General features: G+C 40.1%; 1 protein-coding gene across 5 annotated transcripts in view; it reads right to left on the bottom strand.

Annotated features, from left to right (window-relative positions):
• Nucleotides 1-23,487, bottom strand: part of sos1 (son of sevenless homolog 1 (Drosophila)) — a 301,150-nt gene that overhangs the window by 47,862 nt on the left and 229,801 nt on the right. For all 5 annotated transcript variants that reach the window (XM_087991552.1, XM_043696383.2, XM_043696384.2 and 2 more), the window contains 2 exons: nucleotides 21,920-22,047; nucleotides 20,487-21,142 (listed from right to left, as the gene is read on the bottom strand). In XM_087991552.1, the coding sequence (XP_087847678.1) occupies nucleotides 20,487-21,142; nucleotides 21,920-22,047 (784 nt within the window). The remainder of the gene's footprint in view (nucleotides 1-20,486; nucleotides 21,143-21,919; nucleotides 22,048-23,487) is intronic.

Raw genomic sequence — 23,487 nt, 5'->3', positions numbered from 1 at the left:
GCTCTGTTTTACCTTTCCAAAATGCAGCACCTCACATTTATCTAAACTAAACTCCACCTGCCACTCCTTGGCGCATTTGCTCATCTCATCAGGATCCCGCTATACTCGGAGGTAACTTTCTTTGCTGTCCAGTACTTTTCCAAATTTGGTGTCATCTACAAACTTATTAACTATCCTATTATTCTCCCCACTGCCCCCTTCCCCCACCCCTAGTCTTAGTAAAACGCTCAGAGACACAGTATGGTTTTACCTCCTTCATCTTTATTCCTGGCCCTGGAGGGAGAGAGAATTGATCATTCACATGCACATGAGTTCACGGTCGTCTCTGGAACAGCAGTTTCTCAATGAACTTTACAGTCATTTTATAGGGAGGAGCATCCAGATAAGGCAACATACATATTAATTGGGCGACCATTACAATGAATGAGTATCAATAGCAGAGACCAAGCCTTTACTGTTATACAATGAATGTTCTTAACCTTGTTAACTGGATTCACACAATGGATAATTTTCCCTTTGTTAGCTGACCTTACATACTTCTGAACACTTCCAATATTGTTAATTGGCTGTATATAATAACCACGTTTCCACCTTGTTAACACATTACCCTTGCCTCCAGCACCACATTGTTAACTGTAAGTTCTTATCTGATTTGTGTCATGCTCATCTGAACCTCTTGTTTCACAAAACTCATAACTTAACTCTTTCCCTGCTTGCTTGTACCCTATTCACATTCTCATTCCCTCCTTTTATCAATACATGATAACCACTCAGATGGTACTACCAGCTTTCATAAGACTCTAACAGCCTACATTTAAGCAGTTATTGACACACAGCATACAATAATTATAACTACAACAATTATTAGTCCGTTACAGTAATTAGAGTTTGAAGAATCCTCTCATGGAGGAAAAGTCACCAGTAAAGTTCCTAAAGTCCTTAGTGACCACTCCATCTCCTCCAAGCAGAGTGGAAACGATGTAGACCTCCAAAACCTCATTTAGTAAGGTCCAACCTGAAAACAAAACGCAGTCTGTTCTTGCATCACTCCTCGGAGAAAACTCATTTCTTGGATAAGGGCAGTTAAATGCTTCATAAAACTGGCGAGATTTCCATCCTTGCAGAGATGCTTCAGATGGAGGATATCAGTGCATCTGAGCGTACAGTGCAGCAGTTACAACTGCAGGCTAGGTGAACCAGCATTCCTTGTTGCATCTGCTCCCGTTCTGCCGTTAAATGTAACAAAGCCAACTGGATGTTGTGATATTAGCTTGATCAGTGAATCTTCATATCCCTTAAATGATTGAAAGGCAAGGTAAAGCTCACGCAAAAAGGCCAGGGACAAAAAGCATACCGACCTCCTCTTCATTGTTGTTAGTTTATTCACTTTTTGTGCTCATGACTGGAGAGTTGATTGAATGTGTTGGATCAGGTTGTGAAGGGGTGGGCGGTGGTCCGAAGGCATGCTTTACCTGTGAATGGAGAAACTCTAGAGATGATGTTAGGTGCTGAAGGTATCTTTGCATTTCCTGTCTCATTCCTTTCTTGCCAAGGTGGATATCAGTATGAAGACTGTCACAAATTTAACTACACTAAATTGTGTCTGCCTATTTCAATATTATTTGAATTCTTGAAATCTGTTACTCTGTTCACTATTTATGACATTATCAAGTTTTATACAATCCATAAACTTCTAAATTGTACTGCCTAAACAATTCAGTCAATTACAACAACAATCAATAGTCCTAAAATCAAATCCTCGATTGCCTCCTTTCAGGTTATTCAAAAATTATTTGCCTTTTACAAATTGATACTTGGCTAATATGAAAGGTGTCTGGAAAAGTATTTCAAAAGTCTGGAACAGCAAGAAAACAACAAAATGTTTCCTGTGCTTTAGCAATTGAAGAGGCAGTTTCAGTTCAGATTTAAATCTCAAATTTTCGTGGGAAACAAATGCTGAATATTTTAAAATATGGTCTCCAAATGAAACTTCCCAAATAAAACATTGAAATTACAGTGGCAACTTTGGTAGAAATCAACATTCTTTGAATTTGCAATATGAAGGGGGGCAATAAAGTCTTAACAATAATGAACAGAATTATGCAGCTCAGCCTCAAGTTCTAATATTCTTTAGAAAATCTTAAAACATCAAACTAAGAATGCACTCTTTTTTTGTGAACACTCCGCATTAAAAATACAACAGCAAAGATATTATAATACAATACTCTCATTTGGCTACAGCATGATCACTTGACCCAACTGATTCTTTTAAAGAGGCATTGTAGAATTTCAAACAAATCAGGGGCTCAAGAAGCTCAATTAGTTTTAAGGTTACAAGTTTGATAATTTTAAAAAAGAAAATAATGTTGTACAATTTCAATGTAAAAACAAATTTGCCCCACTACATAGCCCACAAAACACACTGAATTGAGATCCTGATTCAAACAAGGCAAAACAGTTACTTGAAAGGATTTTCTGAACCAGTATTTTAACAAATCAAAATTTTTAAACATCAAACACTCTCAGCATGGCACAATTTGCACTGAAACTTGCCCCCTTGACCCAAGTATTAGTAAAACTTTCATTTCAGCGTTTTCTTGTTTTTTCTTTGCATCTTCTCACTGAAATTACACTTATAAAAAGACAAAGCCCTTGCAGCGGACTACATGGCGCCACACAATCCAAACCACTCTTTTTCACCAGAACGAAGACTCTCAGAGCTTCAAATTTCTCTGCTAGGGGACTTTAACCGGTTTCTCACTTGACTTGAACCCCACTTAAACACAGAGAACCCGAATCCCACTTAAACACAGAGAGCTCAAATCCCAATTAAACACAGAAAACTCAAATCCCAATAAAACACGGAAGGGTCAAATCCCAATTAAACACAGTCGGCTCAAAGCTCACATAAACACAGAAAGTTTGAACATCAGCACAGTGCGGAGGACTTAACTTTAAATCAACGCACTCAGTAGACTCGAATAGAGTACCGCGCAGAGGAGACAACCTCAATCACATCCCGCTCCCCACAATGCAGCGCAGAGGACTCGAAACTCTGCCTGCCAGCATGCTTGCGAAACTGTGTCTCGAGATTGAACTAATTACCATTGGAGGAATCCAGAGAATAGAGAGCGATCGAGCGAGAGGACCGTCTCTGGCACACAAGAATATCGAGAGGGACCAAGGTTTAAAATCTTACCTTGTGGGCCTGTCCGTCTCTAGATACCAATGTTCCGAGCAACCGCTGTCACTGTCCGTTCGTAACTATCCGTTTGGATCCTGCTGACTACACCAATATTGTCGTCCCGCTCCCCCTTTCAGTCAAAGCAAAACGCTCAGAGACACAGTGTAGCTTTACCTCATTCATCTTTATTCCTGGCCCTGGAGGGAGCGAGAACGATCGCCCATGTGCACAGAGACATGAGTTCACAGTCTTCTCTAGATAGCAGTTTCTCAAAGAACTATATAGTCATTTTACAGGGAGGAACATTCAGATAAGCAACCTTAAAATTAACAAGCAGACACCAAGCCCTTTACTGTTATACAATGAATGTTCTTAACCTAGTTAACTGGATTCATACAATGGATACTTTCTACCTTGTTAGCTGACCTTGTATACTGAATGCTTCCAATATTGTTAAATGGCTCTACATAATGACTGCTTTTCCATCTTGTTAACCCATTACCCTTGCCACCAGCACGCCATTGTTAATTGTAAATTCTTATCTGATCTGAGTCATGCTCAGCTGAACCTCTTGTTTCACAAAACTCAGAACTTAACTCTTTCCCTGCCAGCTTATACACTCTACACAGTCTTAATACCTCCTATGTTCACATCCAAATCATTTACAAAAGTGATGAAAAGCTGTGGACCCAGCACTGATCCTTGTGGCACACCACTGGTCACAGGCCTCTCGTGTGAAATATAACCTCCACCACACCCTCTGTCTTCTACCTTTGAACCAGTTCTGTATCCAAATAGCTTGTTCTCCCTTTATACCATGTGATCAAACCTTGCTAACCAGTCTACCATGAGGAATCTTGTCAAATGCCTTACTAAAGTCCCTATCAACTTCGCCCACCATTATACCCTCATTAATCCTTTTAATTGCTTCTTCAAAATACTTAAATCAATTTCGCGAAACATGATTTCCCATGCACAAAGCCATGCTGACTATCCATAATCAGTCATTGCCTTTCCAAATAGATGTAAATCCTGTCGTTCAGGATTCCCTCCAACCTGCCCACCACCGATGTCAGGCTCTCCAGTCTACAATTATCTGGCTTTTCCTTACCACCTTTCTTAAATACTGGCACCACGTTGGCCAACCTCCAGTCTTCCAGCAGCTCACCTATGACTATCAATGATATAAATATCTCAGCAAGGAGCCCGGCAATCATTTCCCATAGTGTTTGAGGGTACACCTGAGAGGTCCTGGGGATTTATCCACCTAAATGCATCTTAAGACATCCAGCACCACCTCCTCTGTAATACGGACATTTTTCAAGATGTCACCATCTATTTCCCCACATTTCTCCTTACCCACCCAAGGTGAACTTCAACATTTTCCCCCTGAATTAATGCATTTTCATGGTTTTAGCATGTTACTTTGATGATGTTATTTTCATATATTACTAAAAGATGCACTATATTGGAACAATTACTTCAATCTTCTGTTAATAAAGAAGATAATGTGCGAATGTCACTGAGCTAAGAGTCGAGGCATCAGCGTGGTTCGTCTGCAGGTGCAACAAGCAATTAAGAAGGCAAATGGAATTTTGTCCTTCATTGTTAAAGGGATTCAGTTTAAAAGCAGGGAGGTTATGTTGCTAGTGAGGTCACACCTGGAGTACTGCGTGCAGTTTTGGCCTCCTTTCTTGAGAAATAACATACTGGCACTGGACGGGGTGCAGAGGAGGCTTACTAGGTTGATTCAGGAGTTGAGGGGTTTGGCTTATGGGGAGACACCGAGTAGACTGGGATTACATTCATTGGAATTTAGAAGAATGAAGGGGGATCATATAGAAACAATTTTTTTTTGTTAGATTAGCTTAGATTCTCTACAGTGTGGAAACAGGCCCTTGGGCCCAACAAGGACACACAGCATATCCGAAGAGTAAGCCACCCCCTTCTGATTAATGCACCTAACACTATGGACAATTTAGCAAGGCCAATTCACTTGACCTGCACATCTTTGGATTGTGGGAGGATACTGGAGCACCCGGAGGAAACCCAAGCAGACACAGGGAGAATGTGCAAATTCCACACAGACAGTTGCCCGAGGCTGGAATCGAACCAGGGACCCTGGTGCTGTGAGGCAGCAGTGCTAACCACTAAGCCACCGTAGATAAGATTGAAGTAGAGAGGCTGTTTCCACTGGTGGGTGAAATTACGACACAAGGGCATATCCTCAAAATTAGGGAGAGTAGATTTAAGACTGAATTGAGAAGGAACTTCTTCTCTCAGAGGGTTGTGAATCCATGGAATTCCATGCCCAAAGTCGTTGAGGCTTTCTTATTGTTTTTTACGCCAAGATAACTTTTTGAACAGTAAAGGAATTAAAGGGCTATGGAGAGAGAGCAGGTAAGTGGAGCTGAGGCCATGAAACGATCAGCCTTGATCTCATTGAATGGCACAGCAGGCTTGAAGAGCCAGATGGCCTAATCCTGCTCCTAGTGCTTATGTTCTTATTCTAATCTTCCAAGTTCTCCACAGTAAACACTGATGAAAAATACTCATTTAGCATCTCCCCCATCTCCTGTGGTTCAACACATAGGCTGCCTTGCTAATCTTTGAAGGGCCTTATTCTCTCCCTTGTTACCCTTTTGTCCTTAACATATTTGTCGAATTCATTTGGATTCTCCTTAACTTCATTTGCCAAAGCTATTTCATGTCCGCTTTTTGCCCTCCTGATTTCCCTCTTAAGTATTCTCCTAATGCCTTTGTACCCCAAGGATTCAATTGATCTCTGCTGTCGAGACCTGACATAAGCTTCATTTTTTTGCTTGACCAAAACCTCAATTTCTCTCATCATCCAGCATTCCTTCTTCTGCATTAATTGTTTTGACAAAATCTGTTATACATATTTGCTACACTGCAAGACAATATATTTCTTCTAATCTTTAGCTCGTGATCATTTTCAAACCAGTCACTCTGTATTCATATGATATGTTTCAAATTGCTCTTTTCAAACTCAAATACCTCTTTGCAATCTAAATGATCAAATTTTTCTATGAAGGAGGACTTTGCTGCGCAGAAGCCTCTCTTTGTTTCTTTGTAGCCTGAATCTAGACTAATCTTGGATAGTCTTCTCCAAGCCCTTGCCACATGTTAAAGCCCTTTGAGATGAGAATGCCCAAAATTGCACTTGAAACAATAAATGTGGTTTCAGTTGTGTTCTTCACTCCAACTAGCAGTTTTGTTTGGTCTTACCAGAACCAATATTTTTGGAGAGAAATCCAGATCGGAGAAATGCTTCCTCTTATGGGTATGATATCCACTAATGATCTGATTTGTTTGGGATGAGTGCAAGCACGTGTGCATAAGAGCAAGAATGCGAGATAGCACATGAGAGTGTGCGTGAGAGCGAGTGTGCACATGACAGAGTGAGAGCATGCACGTGAGTGTGCATGAGCATGCTTGTGAGAGTGTGTGCATGAATTATTTACTTTGGAGCTAATGAATTTCTGAACTTGACTGACACAAACAAAAGCCTCAACTGTCTTGTCAAGGTAGATTTCAACAAAATGTTGTCACTTACGGGTCAGTCCAGATCTAGGGTACAATGCTTTAAAATTAGGAATCGCCCTTTTAGGGCAGAAGGAAACAGAGGGTTGTGCGACTTTGGAATTTTGTGCTTCAAGTGGTGATGGAGGTAGGATCATTGAATTTTTTTTTGTTAAAACAAGAGATGGATAGATAGAGAAATCAAGGGCTGTCAGGGTTAGATGGGAATTTAGAACAGATCAGCCTTGATCCTTTTGAATGGAGGAGTCAGCTCAAGAGATTGAATCGTCAACTTCTACTCTTATTTTGTATTTGTAGGAAACAGGAAAAAAGTGGACATTGAAACATACCAAATGGACATCATGTCATGGAAGAAACCGCTTAACAAATCTTGTGTGGGCATGAAAGGGATTGAGGATACCACAGGAAGATAGAACTCATGATTTTGTTGAATAACATGGCTGGCTTAATTGGCCAAATGGCCTAGTCTGGCATCTATTTTTCTCATGTTGAGGTAAGTGCAAGTCTTGGGCAATCAGCAGTTGAACAATCTCAATCTTACTGGCCTTCTGAGACCTTTCACTCACTCAAATGATTGCAATGAAACACAATAAACCAGAAAGTGCATAAAGGATAAATCAAAACTATCAGTGAAATAGCACTAACTCATTCCAGATCAAAAAGAGAGAGAGAGACAGGAATTAAGTTTTGTGTTAGTAAATTAATTTGTTGCAATAAGGAAAAATTAGCAATAATAAATAACCCCACATACGTTTTCATTCACACAACATACATTATTAGAAAACAGACATTAATAGTGTCGCGCAAATGACCATTTCAATAATTTGTAGTTCCGTAACATGCTTAATGTGATAACACAGCCAAAGTTATTAAACAGAATCTGATACTTAGTCATACAAAAAAGTATTAGGCCAACAGAGAAAAGGTTTGATTAGTGCAAGATGTTATGGCGTGTTTTTTTCCCCATTTATTGGCTGAGTATGTCATTGGCAAGGTTGGTGCAGTGCTCCAGCAAAGCTCAGCGCAAGCTGGAAGAACAGCACCTCATTGACCGCTTAGGGACCCTGCAGCCCTCTGGACTCAAGAGTTCAATAACTTTAGGGCTTGAGCTCTCACATCCTTACCCTAACCCCCACACACCTGGTCTTGTTATCAATAGTCTGCTATCACACATAACTCAGAGAAAGTGAGGACTGCAGATGCTGGAGATCAGATAGCAAAGTATGGCGCTGGAAGAACACAGCAGGTCAGGCAGCATCTGAGGAGCAGGAGAATCGACATTTTGGGCATAAGCCTTACATCAGAAATTCTTGATGAAGAGCTTATGCCCAAAACATCAATTCTCCTGCTCCTTGAATGCTGCCTGACCTGCTGGACTTTTCCAGCACCACACTTTTCAACGATTATAAATAACCCATTGTTAGCCACTAACAGTCCCCATTAATAGCTATTCAACTCTCATAGCCAGATCGTTACCCATTCCTTTATCCGTCCAACTATTCTTATCTTTCTTTGGGCTCCATCCCCACCTATCATTTAATCATTACCCTCTCCCTCCAGCCTGACTTCGGCATAAAAAAAATTTCCGAGGAAGGGTTACTTAACCCCAAAACATTAACTCTAATTTCTCCCCACAGATGGTGCTGCCAGATCTGCTGAGCTTTTCCAGCAATTTATATTTTTGTTTCAGCATTTATTGTGCATCCGATGCTTTGAGAACAATATTCCTGCTGAGCTATGCATGCATCCAGTCGCTCTGAGGGACCACGCATAGCGATTAGTATGTCGAGGTCATTCACAGACCTGACCTGGATTCCAGAAGTCATTGCCACACACAGACATTAGAGGTCTGTGCAGTAGTAAAACAAATTTGTGGGCGGCACGGTGGCACAGTGGTTAGCACTGCTGCCTCACAGCGCCAGAGACCCGGGTTCAATTCCCGCCTCAGGCGAATGACTGTGTGGAGTTTGCACGTTCTCCCCGTGTCTGCGTGGGTTTCCTCCGGGTGCTCCGGTTTCCTCCCACAAAAATGTGCAGGTCAGGTGAATTGGCCATGCTAAATTGCCCATAGTGTTAGGTAGGGGGTAAATGTAGGGGTATGGGTGGGTTGCGCTTCAGCGGGTCGGTGTGGACTTGTTGGGCCGAAGGGCCTGTTTCCACACTAAGTAATCTAATCTAATCTGTAAATTATCTAATCTAATAAATTAGTGGGAATGCGACTCTATGGTGGTGGTGGGCTCCCTTCTTATACAGTTGCAGTCCACATGGTGCAGGTACATCCATAGTGCAGTTTGGGATGGAGCTCCAGGATTTAGAAACTGCAACACTAAAGAAACTACAGTCTAGTTCCAGGTCAGGATAGTGATAATTATTTTCCTATGCATCTGTGGGGTCTTTGTTCTTTTTGATGATAGAGGATGTGGATCTTGTACATACAGAACATTCTACAGTATAGGATATACGGAGGCCACTACATGCAGGGGTGGAGAAAGAGAACACTGATGATGATCAATCAAATGGACTATCTTGTCCTCGATGGTGAGCTATTTCATGGAAATTGTTTGAACTGCTTTCATTTACATTTGAGGAAAAAGGATATGAGCTACTTGTCACAGAATTCTCAGATGTTAGTCTGCTTTTGTAGCCGCAGTATTTATATGGCTGGTCCAATTAATTTTTAAAATGTTAAAATAGGAGAGGGGCTTACTGAGGGACATCTCAGTTTATGGCTGAGGTGGGTGGTAACGTTCCTACTTCTGGGCCAGAGCTGTGTCATAACATGTCCATGTAGGTTGATTAAAAATATTTAGGGCTGAGGAACTTGTTCAATGGTGGAGGGATTCAAATTTGAGATACACTTGAGGCCAGGTCGAGAATTGGAGTAGAGCAGAGATGTGGGGATTTATCAGTCTGAGGAAATACAGAGATAGGGAGGGTTAAGGTCACTGAGGGATTTGAAAATAAGACAGCAATTTTCAAATTAAGGTACTGGTGAACTGGGAACCAAGTTAAGTCAATGAGCATGAGTGATGGATGAATGGAACAATGAAGTCAGAATACTGTTCTGTATGATCTTAAGTCCATGTCGAGTGGAAAACAGGAGGCCAGCCAGGACAGCACTGGAATAATTGAGAAGAAGCAAAGATATGCATGACAATTTGGGGAACAGAAACAAACATAGAATGTCATTGCAATGTACAGCATGAAAACAGACGCTTTGGTCCAACTCATCCATGCTGACCAGCTATCCTAAATTAATCTAGTCCCATTTGCCAGCATTTGGTCCATATCCCTCTAAACCCTTCCTATTCTTGTACCTATCCAAGTACCTTTTAAATTGTACCAGCCTTCAGCACTTCCTCTGGCAGCTCATTCCATACACGCACCATCCTCTGCGCCAAAATGTTGCCCTCTAGGACCCTTGTAAAATCTTTCTTCTCTCACCTTAAACCTCGTTTGGACTCCCCTACCCTGGAGAAAAGACCTTGGCTATTCACACTATCCATGCCCCTCAAGACTTCATAAAGTTTCAGCCTCCAACACTCCAGAAAAATAGCCCCAACCTACCCTGCCTTTCGCTACAGCTCAAACCCCCCACCAATCCTGGCAACATCCTCCTAAATCTTTTCTGAATTCTTTCAACATTCACAACATCTTTCTTATAGCAGGGAGACCAGAATTGCACACAATATTCCCAAAATGGTCTCATCAATATCCTGTACAGTTGCAACACGACCTCCCAACTCCTATACTCAATGCACTGACCAATAAAGGCAAGAGTACCAAAATGCCTTCTTCACTACCCTGTCGACCTGCAACTCCACTTTCAAGGAACTATGAACCTGCACTCCAAGGTGTCTTTGTTCAGCAACTGTCCTAAGGACATTACCTTAAATTTATAAAACCTTCCTGATTTGGCAGTGAGATATTAAAGAGTTAATTTGCTCTCCTGACAAGCAAGAAATTGAATGCCCCAGGAGCAGGGTGGGAATGTCTCTGTTCTACAGGTAGAATATAAGTGAATTTACATCATCATCCCTTGCCATTCAGAGCCATTTGCATCATCACCTATTCAGAATCAATTAGAACATGGCAATTAAAATTCTGACTGCACCCTATAGTTAGAAAAAAAAACAAATCGCACCAGGACTTGCCATTAAGGAATGATTAAGGAATGTTTCTGGAGATGATCAGGTCACTGCATTGTGTCTTGAGTGGCATATGACTGTGAGGAAGTGGCTGGTACTTGGCTTGTCAGCATTACCAACTGTGATGTAAAGATTTTGTATAAAGGAAGAACTGTTTCCTTTATTCAGAGAGACCGCTCAACATGCTTCGCAAGCATTGTGAAGAATGTTGAGTTTCTCCACAGCTTATACTGTATTTGCTGACTAAAATTTGGTTATTGTTCACAGACGTTAGTGCATTACAGTTGCATCAAGTGTGTAAGAATCTCAACAAAAAGAACTTAACAGCCGACCACAATGTAGCATCTCACTTTTATCTACTTGAAATTTCACCTGCCACCCCTGAGCCCATCTGATCAAGGTCCTATTGTACTGAGGTAACCTTCTTCACTGTCCATATGAATTTGATGGTTTACGATTCAGCTGTTCAAATCTGCGTTGCTGCTTGAAAAGGTCATAGCTGATTTGATTGTAGTCTCAACTCCACTTTCCTGCTTACTACGTTCAAATCCCTTTTTAGTCAATCCACCTAACACACTGTGCCTCCACCAATCTCCAGGAAAGAGACTTCCAAAAACTAACAAACCTGGCAGAAACTCTGGCAAAATATTCTCATCATCTCTGCCTTAAATGTGACATACCTCATTTTTCAACAGTGAACCCTCGATCCACAAGGTTAAACATCCTCTCACCATCCACTCTATCAATTCCACTTAAGATGCTATAGGCTTCAACAGCTCAAATCTCATGCTTCTGAACTCCAAAGGATTCAGGCCCAGCCTTTTTTCATAGGATAATCCATCATCTAAAGAAATATTCTCAATTTGGAGAAATTTTGGCAATACGAGCCTTGGTAATTTTGTCAGTTGCTCGTCAGCTGCAGTATAGATTACTACTTATTCAAAATGACATGCAGCAGAGTATTTTGGAGTGGTTTGATAACCAAGAAGCTGAAGTTCTAATTGGGTCAAGGTGGAGAAAAACAAAATCATTCACAATTCCTGAATGAAAGAAGAATTTAGAAAAGCTGGAAAGTACCATTTGCTTTTAGGTTTTTAAACAGTCCAAGTTTGCAAAATGCTATCTTCTCCACTCTTGCTCTGAACTCCCATAAGACCTATTAGATATCAGCCTGTTTATAGTCATAGACTTCAATATAACCAAATGACTTGTGATGGAAAACTATTAACAAGATCTACCACTGGATACCAGAGTATGTGGACTTATAGTGAAACCTCAATTTGCCTCTGGGAGAAATTTATAAATGAACAACGTATAAGTTGGCTTTACAGATGTGGTGTAACATGTTAAACACATTTCATGTTTAAAAGTAAGCAAATATTCGGTACTTCTGGAAGTGGCAGGATCCAGATTAAGAACCTTTTTGTGGGATCCAAGATGGTGGCGATCTACAAAGATTGCACTGCAGAGCTCCACACCATATCGTAAGTGGGACAAAGTCCTAATCTGCCCTACCCGGATCACCTGGAAATGTCATGGAGTCCCAGGAAACTGACAGGGAGCAACTTACCTTGGTTTTCGCCGTCCAGGGAGGCTGAAGAAGGGAGCACATACGGCCTAGGTCAGGCTCGCGGCCCAGGTCCTGGTAAAGGAGCTCACGAAATTTCGCAAGATGTTGGGCAAGCACATAGAGCAGATGCTGGTTACGATCTCTGTTGTGCTGCAGACGCTGGGAGACCTGGAGAAAAGGACGTATGAGGTAGAACACAGAGTCACAGTGGTGGAAGCTGATTCCGGTTCCTCCAATAGAATAGAATTCAGGCCCTGGAGCTGCAGGTCCACCATTTGCTAAACGAGGTTGATGACCTCGACAATAGGGGCAGGAGAAAAGACAATTTGATCATTGGTCTGCCAGAGGGTAAAGAAGATGAGCAGCCAGTGGAATTTATTGAGGACTAGTTGCCAAAATTCCTTAACTTGGAAGCTGGAATGAGAAGCTTAAAGATTGAGAAGGCTCACCAGGCCACGGCGAGGAGGTCAGATTTGGACCAATGTCCTCATCCTACCTTGGTACAGTTTCATCACTGTAGAGATAGGGAGAGAAACACGGAAGCTTCCAGAATCCAGGGAAGGATCCAAAGGCCCTAGTTTTCTAGGGTTTTAAGATTATGTTTCTCCAGGAATTCTCAGCAGTGGTGATCCAGAAATGAAAATCCTATGGCTGCGTTAAGAAAAGACTGAGGGAACTCGGGATCCAGTACTCTTGAGGTATCCAATAGTGCATCTTAGATGGATCTATGCGACCCTTTGACATGTCGGAGAAGTCAAGACACTTCATGGACAAATTAACTTAATCTAAACAATTTAGTATGTACAAACAGTAGTGTTGTTTGGGTATATCTCTACTTTACTTTAAAAAGTAGGAAGTCTGGATGGAACTCTTTTTTTATTGGTGATAATCTGGTCTAAACTATGTTTGGGGCAGTTGGGAAGTGTGCTTTCAGTTTCTAAGTTGAGTTATACCAAAGGATGGGTGGGTTACTTGCCATTTTTTTTCTTGCAAAATTTCTTTGTTCACATTGTTATGTCATGGTATACTTTCTTTATTTTCTGCTTGTGTTTGTCGTGCGGCTCTAGCTAGGAAGAAAGAAAATGATTGGGACAGCTAGATGTCTACTTATGAGCAGTTTATGCCTGGTTCAGGTATTTAAATTCCCTGGCTGCAGTATTGGCAGCGGGATGGGAAGTTGGGTTTTAAGATGTGTAGATGCCCCCTTCAGGCAGCAGGCGGCTTCCCCAATTCAGTGCCATTGACGCTTTCTATGTTGGTTTTTGTTGTATGTCGTTTTGATAACTTTGTAAATTTGTTAACTGTAGCGATTCTAGTTTATGTAGTTTTTATGTTCGATGGATCTTGCTACATTAAAGCTCGGCGATTTGCAATTCAAGTTCCTCCTCTCTGGAATCTAAATGTTACTGCAGAAAGTTATGGCTAATGACTTGATTAAATAGTGTTTCTGGAACACCAAGAGGAGTCACTCACCAATTAAGAGGAAGAAGGTACTCTCGAGTCTTAGAAAGGAAAAGGTGGATATTGCTTTATTACAGGAGACACACTTGGATGATAGGGAACATTTGAAAATACAGCACAATGACTTTGTTCGGGTTTACTTTTCATCCTTTAATATGAGTTGGGGAGTGGCTATATTGTTTAGGATGAATCTCCCATTTAAAAGTGTTTTAAAAGACACACAGGGGAGGTCTGTAATCCTCAAAGCCCTGATAAACGGGGAAGAATATGGTGTTTTAAATGTTTACTGCCTTTCGGCCCATACCCACAAAATTCTAGTAGATGCGTTCTCTAAATTGATCAGTTTCAAGAGCCTGCATAAGGGGGAGATTTTAATTGTCTTATGGATCCCATGGTAGACAGGTTACCCAAAGGCTCCACTGAAGCCCTCTGTACAAACTAAACAATTAGTGGATGTGTGTGTGTGTGGAGTTAGGATTGGTGGATGTCTGGAGGCATTTCCACTCTACAGGCAAGGATTTTTTTTCCCCAATCCACACAGATGTCACACCAGGATTGATTTTTTTCTGACCCCCTAGATTTGGTGGCATCTTGTACGATTGGTAATATTACCATCGCTGATCAAGCTCCAGTGTACCTGTTATTTAAGATTAAGGATGCTATGGTGGGCCTGGCAAATGGATCCCTTTATCCTTAAGGATAATAAATTTGTGGAGTACTTCTCTTAAGGAATTCCTCGACATGAATTCAGGTTCAGGAAACTGCCAAAGCCTATGCCAGGGGGTTAGTTATTTCCTACTCTGCCTGTAGGAAGCAGCAGAAGGGTGAGCAACAACATCTCCTTGAAGCACGGTTGAACACAGCCAAGAAAGCTTACTTTGACAGGCCCTTGTTGGCCAAGCTACAGAGAATTATGGCACTGTGGTCTGCATTGAATTCCATGCTCACGCAGACAGCAAAGAAGAAGCTTACTTTCGCAAAACAAAGGCTATATGAGCATGGTGACAAACTGGGCAAGTACCTAGCATATCTCACCAGGAAAAGGAATGCCCCTCCAGCCATTACATTGATTAGGGAAGGGTCTGGGAACCTAACATGCGATTCCAAAAAGATTAATGTGGCATTCCAGAGATTTTACTCTGAACTATACAAATCTGAGGGTTGTGAAGAGGGACGGGCCAAGGTGGAGTCCTTTTTCAAGGAGCTGGAGCTCCCATGTGTGACCCACGAACAAGATTCTTTTCTCAATACCCCCTTATCAGAGCAAGAGGTGCAGGATGCTGTGAAGCATCTTCAGTGGAAAGGCGCCCAGTCCTGATGGACTTCCTAGCGAATTCTATAAGGAATTTATAAGCATATTGTCAGGCCCGATGCTCAACATGTTCCATGATTCGTACAGTCATGATCGTCTCCTGCCATCTCAAACAGAGGCCAATATTTCGCTTATTCTTAAAAAAAGGGAAGGTCCTGGAGAACAGTGTTTCTTTCAGGCCCAATTCACTCTTAAATGTTGACTTTAAAATCATCTCTAAGACTCTTGCGTTAACGCTGGAAACTGTGGTACCATCTATTGTTAAAGAGGACCAGGTGGGCTTTATAAAGGGCTGCAGATCCCATTCGTAGAGTTCCTAATATATCGACTCCAGAAGCAGGGTCAAAGTTACATAAGATTTTGCTGTACGTGGATGATGTCCTCATTTCTTTTGTCAAATCTAGCAGTTTCGGTGCCTCGCCTGATACAATGCATCAGCCAGTTTGTCACCTTTTCGGGGCAGAAGATTAATTTTGTAAAATCAGAGGCTATGCCTATGGGTGGTCTTATGAAGGTGCTAGGTCTTGAGGGCAAATCTTGATTCCCATTTAAGTGGTCACAGAGGGGTTTTATGTATTTGGGCATATTCATCACTCCAGTTCTTGGTCAGCTATTTAAAGTTAATTTTGTTCAATTATTCGACAAAATCAAACAAGACCTTCAAAGGTGGGAGGCGCTTCCAGTCTCATGGTTAGGTCGGATAGCTCTTATTAAGACGAATAGTCTCCCTATTTGTTGTGCCCTATACGGATGCTCCCCCTCAACGTTTGCTTATGGAAAAGTCTGGTTGATCTCTTTTATTTGGCATTGTAATCGGCCCTTTATTAGATTAGCTAAACTGCAATTGCCTCACAGACTGGGGGAAGTGGATCTCCCGGATATTAAAACTAAGCTTGCTTTTATCTTACATGGGTGACTGGGATTGTGGGAACCCTTTTTCAATTTAGTTAGATATCGTAACTTCTCAGGCAAAGTGTTCCCTTACTAGTTTGGACAAAAAGAGGACAGTTAAGGAATATTGCCATAACCCGATAGGTATCAGTGCAGTTAAAGCATGGAGGGCAGAGGGAAGGCAGTATTGACAAAACACCTATTCTTACACCTACAGTGGGTATGCTGGGTTTTCAACCAGGGATGATGGATTCAGGTTTCAAACATTGGGCAGCTAGGGGTGTGTCTTGCATGGGTGATTTATTTGAGGGACACAAAATGATGTCTTTTGATCAGTTAGCGCAGAAATATGAGGTATCTAGCAGGGACCACTTCCATTTTCTTCAAGTTACGGATTTTATTTAAAAAAAGACGACAGTTTTGACCGATCCCAACAAATCCGACAGAGAGAGAGGAGGTGCTCAGTGCTAAGAGAATAGTTTCTGTTAGCACTTTATATCATCAAGTGGGGTGGGGCCCCTCAAATGAGTTTGATCAACTTTGCAGGGTGTGGGAGAGCTAGGCACTGAGGTCTCCTCAGAGGCATGGGATGATATTTGGGAAAACGCAAGAAAGATATTTTGCGATCGGACCCATGCTTTATAGTTGAAGATTCTCCTCAGGGTCCACTTGGCTCCGAATCATTTGTCAAAATTTAAACTAGGGGTATCTTCGACATGCCCAAGTACTGGCACTCTTACCCATTGTCTCTGGTTCAGTGGTAGGTTTCAAACATACTAGAGCGCTGTGGCGGGGGCAATGGAGGGTATTTGGATGTAAAGGTGGAGAAAGACCCGACGTCTCTTCTTCTTGGTCTGCCCAGTGTATTCCCTGTGGATGTGCATAAAAAAAACCTTTTCGACATCCTCACTTTAAGTGCAAGAAAGAACTATTGTGTTAAGTTGGGCGTCTGAAAATCTCTCGGGCCTATCGGGTTGGTGTAAGATTGTTAATGAACGTATCTATTTGGGTTTTCTTACAAGTATGGTACACCACAAAACTGAGAATTTCTATAACACACGGTGGCCCTTTTTGGAATACCTGGACATAAATTTATCTGCCACATTAATAAGGGCTTTTAGATAGTCAGAATAATTGTGCTTTACGAGTCCAGAGAGGGGAACTGTGAACATTTGTGAAAATTAATTTTCTCAATATTCGAGAGCTAGTGTTTTGTTTTGCTGAGCTGTATTACTATTATTTAATAGTTTGTTGTTAGTTATTACTAGTTTAGTTAAGTCGTTAATTGGGATTTTCTAAAACATATATTTATATATATTTATACATTTGTACATGGGATTTTACAATTTCTTTGGTATTCTTTCTTTGTATTGTTTTGAATTGTATTGCTTTGTATTTGTTGTAACATTAAAAAATGTATTTTTCAATAAAAATATATTTAAAAAACGTTTTGTAATATATAATGCAAAATAGAAGGTCATTTGTGCACTGCCTTGCCCGAACAGCTCTGCCTTGTGAACTTGATCTCCATTGTGACTACGCCTGCAATTGTAAACAGATTCCCAATTTGTTGAATTGCTACAATTGTGCAAACATTGATCTTTCTAAGTGATCGAACTAGAATATTGGATAGAAAACCCCAACAGCTAAATAGGAAACTCCCACTGTTCATGCAAAATAAAGATTTTACAGTCTATGTAATAATTTTGTGTGATGGAAAATCAGCAACTTTGATAATATATTGAATATTCTTTAAGCAAGTGCAGAAAACAAGATTGGTCAATGACATGAGAATGTGGGGAAAAGACATTTAATACACTTTACAGTAAACATTAGGTTTGGGAGAAACAAGTCTTACATCAGTCCTGCAGACCTCAAGTGAACTTGGTGTAATTTGTTTTCGACTTACTTTGCGGGGTATAAATGGGTTATTTCATATATTTTGGGTGAATCAAGACTCATTCTAATCTTTTATTTGCCGGGGAGTCCTCAAGGTGATACTGAGGAAATTTTAAAGTTTAAACAATGTTTACTTTCAAAAGTAAGCTCCATTGTATCATAACATCCTGTTTTCAATTTTTTAAATGAATTTGTTCAGATCTCTCAATACCCACAGGATCCCCCTGCAAATTATTTAATGGTGATGTATACAAAAATAGAATTGTTAATACAGTCAATACAAATCCTTTGCTAAATTTATGCTCAAACCAGACGGTAAAACTCCATGCTACAATAATGAGCTACACAATTCATTTTTCTCACAAACTGTAGATCTGCAGATTTATTCAGATTACTTCTAGGAAATAAAATTACAGCTCCTTGCAGCAGAGCTTACACATAACTGTTCTCATTCAGCATAAATACTGCCATCTGTTCAGCTGCTTGGTACAAGTAACATACTTAAGTTTTTTTTATTGGGGCTGCAAAGTATTTTCTCGAAAGCTTATTTGCTCATTAGCATGAAGAGTTTTCCCAAGTGTTAACTACCCCACCCAACTTCAACAGTTTTGAATGAAGAATGAACAATAAGCTTCTTTGCAAACAATCACCCTCAAATTCAACCCAAGTAAGGAAACAGGAGTATACCAAAGTAATAGAACACAAAAAATAAAATATAACAGTGGCACAGATGATGGGTAAAGGTCAACAGCTTCATAACTTTAGCAAACCTGTGCCCACTTGCTCAACTTATTCTTTTTTAAAACTTGAAATAAAAGGAAAAAAAAATTTACTTTTTTTTGGACAGGAAGTCAAAATGAGGTTCATGAATGGTCGGAACAGCCCTTATGATTGACTCAGTTGCAGCAGGTGCAATGAACAGGAAGCACCTTTATCCCGCCAATATAAATACACAATTTGCTTACATCCCACATGGAACATATATATTTGTACTTGTGTGCATAGATACCAAATTAACCATATTTGACACAAATGAGATGGAAATCCATACAAATTCAAAAATGAAACCAATGTCTCACTAGCACAACATGGATATTTTGTAACTTTTAACTTGGCATCTTCAAAAACTGCAACCTTCTTAATTCTGTTGACAAAAATGTAATCCAAAGTAGAAAACAATCTAATAATAGTAAAATAAAGCACATAATGCTGGCACACAAGAGAAATAAAAATCATATCGGTGCAGTTAGAGGTCTTGCTCTGGATTTTCAGTTAAAACAATTTGTTGAGGCACAGGAGCAAACTTGAATTTTCAATTAAATGACCCATGAGCATTCATCCATTGGCAATGGAAGAGAAAATTATTGCATTTTCTCATGCCTTCACTTTCAAAAGCACAAAATTATATAAAACAAGTAGTAACCATCATAGGCTTTACATTACCAAAGGCAAATATGAATTGTTCTGGCATTTGAAAGTCACTTCTCAAAATGGAATTTAAGTTAAGCAAAAACTAAACATCAACTAGGACACAATTTTACATTATCATTTGTAGTCAATTGCTTCTAATCAAGGCCACAAAGATATTGATACATGGTATGCTTCTCATATCAAATTATTAAAATTGATAAATGAAGATCACAGACATCAACACAGTCAACCGCTGCATTTCACCACAGAAAAGGCATTGATCAAAACTGAACTTTTAACTTTCCTGCTTCATCTGTCCAGATGAACAAAGGAAAATGTGGCTCAAAAGGCTGGGGCACAAATAGTTCCAACATTAGAAGTGACCTTTGTCCTAACAACATCAACTTTTAAATATACACACATATCAAACTCCTGGAACAAAAATAACCACATTATTGAAATAAAGGAATTAGATTTGCCAAGCAAGACTTATTGCAGGAAAGTAATGAACTGGACAAACAAATCAATGAATTCCCATTAATACATGTGCCTTCAAATAGCACTTGTTATTGGTGAAACATATGCAGTAATATTGCCATGATTTCAATGTATGATATTTAACCTGAGCCCAGCAATCTTGAAAATTAAACAAAACATTTTTCCCTAAAGAATGATTTAAACAGGACAAGTTTTCTTCCTTGTTATGCCGTTATCCCTTTAAAATTATGGATAGAATCACCTATTTAAGGCTAGCTATTACAGTGCACTTGTTGAATTGTTCAATGTTTAGTTCAATTGTTCAGTGTTGAAATGTAACATTTTATTAGCTTCAACAGAGCAAAGTTCGAAAGATGCTCAGATTCGTTTCAGCAATAGGAAAAACATTTTTTTAAGCTGTACAAATAAAAAAAGCAGGGTTGCTATAACTATTATTAAGACACAATAAGCAATAATTTATATTTCTTATAGCATCTGATACTTAATCTTTCTGCATAAATCTATCAAATCTCTTAATACAACACCCTATTGCAAAAAGATTGTACCTACCTGCATACATATGGTAAGTAAGCCGTTCGATCAGTTTTGTAACAGTTCCAGCTTTGATAATGGGAATTCCCGATTTAGATTGCACATTCTCCTCAAACACAATGTTCTCCTCAGAATCTGGCTCAGCAAACCTGTATACTTCAGGACTTGGGAGCCTAAGTGGCTCCTCTTTTTCCTCCTGTAGCATTGTGGCGTCCAACATCCTCTCCAGTGTACTACGATATTGTAAAGAAATTAAAGCTGCCATCCAATTATTCTTTTCCTCTGCTGATTTAGCAGCAAAAATTACACCATTTTCATCCTTCAAGATAACTTCAAAAGCATGCTTGTATTCATTAGTGTCATCTTTGTCATTGATCTGTACCTTACGCATGAAAAACTTCTCTTTGAGACGATATTCTGCATAGCTTCCACCAGGCAATCTCGGCTGACCATGATTTGATTTACAGCAAATCATCAAGCCATCAAATAGGAATATGTGCCTTTCATGTTTTGCACCCACACGTGTCAGTGTGCCTTCCATTATAAATTCATTGCAGCACTGTCCAATGTCTTTGCCTTCCCAGCCATCAATATTTTTCTGGATTTCATTCATTTTCTTAATTGCAAGATGTTTGCTTTTCATTTGTTGATTATAAAAACGACATGCAGACTCACTGAAAGAGAGTAAAAAGCCCTAATTACCAAATCTCAATCTGTTAATCCTGATAAGTGAACTCAAATACCCATGCACCAATGCACATAACTGAAAAGTACAGATGTTTGGACAATGCACTTACAATATTGAAACAGATATTTTCAAAGTGTAGCTAGTTCTCCTAATACACTTCATTTGTTTAAAATATATATATATATTATATATAAATAATCTGCTGAAAAGAAATCACTGCTGAACAAGTGGAACTGTCAAGTTATTCAATTTGTTCCCGCAGTGTTGCTAATAATTTGTTGAACTTCAACATTAAGAAAACAATTCCATTCACTTTGTCTTGTCGAAAAGGAAAGTGAGAAAACAACTAAATTAAAAGATGCATGCATCCACTTGTCCCTTCGCAGTATCAAATATAAAAACATAAAACCTTTTGATGAATATTTTCATGGAATGATTTCAATTTTAAAAAACAACAATGTAGCTAATTCCCTTTAAAGAAGAACCTTTTAAGAATATCAAGCTTACCACCCAATGTTTAGCAAAGTCGTCATACTCATTCTCAAGATGCTGTTTGGTTTTAAGCTTCAGTTGTACAGCAACTTAAAAGCATAAAATGCTTTGAATAAAAACAAGCTTTTGGTGTCTGACATCATTTCCTATGTAAACGGAGCCCGAAAACTAAAACACTGTTCTTTGTTAACAGTAAGAGGAAATGGGAACCACAGGAACTTACAGATGTGATCAACCAGGAAAAACCCAGGGATGAATGGAAATTGCTTACCTCAGCCTTCTTTTCGCAAGTGATTTTGAACAAATCCTTTCCATACTGCTCTGGAGGTTAAGAAGAGCAGTTATGGCTTGCTTCAGGCATTCTTTGTCTTCTTCATCTTCACTTTTCTCCTCTAATTGCTGTTATTATAAGACAGTTAATAAAAGGTCAGTTTTCAGTACTTTATAGCTATTACAGGGTTAGATATAAATAAGATACAATAGATATTCAAGGTCCCAACATGTTTTTACTGTTTATCTTTAGCCATGACAAGAGAATCCTAATCTCTAACCTTTAGTCCATCTTGGTGACAGCGCAAAGATAAGCTCAAGGTAAGCAATAGCAGAGCAAGGAAACCCTCCAAAAAGTCTGGAGGAGAAGGACAATATGTCAATTCTTTTACTGCAACAATAACCTTCCTTTTTTTGTAGAAAGTAACTGGGATAAGAAAACTGCCAGAACACATACTTAAAACTAACACACATCAGAATGCTTGCTATTGTTTCTATGACATTAAGACACATGTCTCACATGTCATCTATGGTAGCTAATGTTATAATCCTAGAATCCCTCCAGTATGGAACTTGGCCATTTGGCCCACAAAATCCATAATCGACCCTCTGAAGAGCATCACCCAGATGCACACTCCTGCCCTATTCCTGCAACCCTACATTTCCCATGGCTACCCATGGCTAATCTGCTTAGCCTGCACACTCCTGGACACTATGGGCAATAAGTGTGGCCAATTCACCTACCCTGCCTATACAGTGATAGAGTTGTACAGTTTGGATATAGACCAACTCATCCATGCCAACCAGATATCCTAAATGTCTAATGTCTAGTTCCATTTGCCAGCATTTTGCTCATATCCTCCTAACCCTTCCTATTCTTGTCCCCATCCAGATGCCTTTGAAATCTTGTCATTATACCAGCCTCCACCAGCTCCTGTGGCAGCTCATTCCATACACGCACACCATCCTTTGCGTGAAAATGTTGCTCCTTGGAACCCTTTTAAATCTTTTCCCTCACCCTCTAGTTTTAGACTCCCCTACTCTGGGGACAAGACCTTGACTATCTGTACCCCTCATGATTTTATAAACCTCTATAAGGTCACCTCTCAACCTCCACCATTCCCTATCAAGTTTCACAATATCCTTCCGATAGGAGGGACACCAGAATTGCACACAATATTTCACAAGTGACCTAAACAATGTCTTGTACAACCACAACATGACTTCCCAACTCCGACACTCAATGCACTGACCAGTGAAGGAAAGAATACCAAACACCATCTTCACTATCCTATCCACCTGCAGCTCCACTTCCAAGGAACTATGAACCTGCACTCCCAGGTCTCTTTGTTCAGCAACACTTCCCAGGACCTTACCATTAAGTGTAAAAGACCTCTGCTAATTTGCCTTTCCACAATGCAGCACCTCACATTTACCTAAATTAAACTCAATGTGCCACTCCTCAGCCCATTTGCCCATCTGATCAAGGTCCCGTTGTACTTGGAAGTATCCACCCTTTGGACAGCAGGAGGAAGCCAACAGACACACGGAGAACCTGCAAACTCCATG

The sequence above is a fragment of the Chiloscyllium plagiosum genome, unplaced genomic scaffold (genome assembly GCF_037043375.1).
Source record: "Chiloscyllium plagiosum isolate Xiang-an unplaced genomic scaffold, Cpla_swu_hap1 HiC_scaffold_10, whole genome shotgun sequence".
NCBI classification, from domain to species: domain Eukaryota; kingdom Metazoa; phylum Chordata; class Chondrichthyes; order Orectolobiformes; family Hemiscylliidae; genus Chiloscyllium; species Chiloscyllium plagiosum.
The sequence above is the reverse complement of the archived record's forward strand: the minus strand, read 5'-3'. Positions and strand labels throughout refer to the sequence as shown.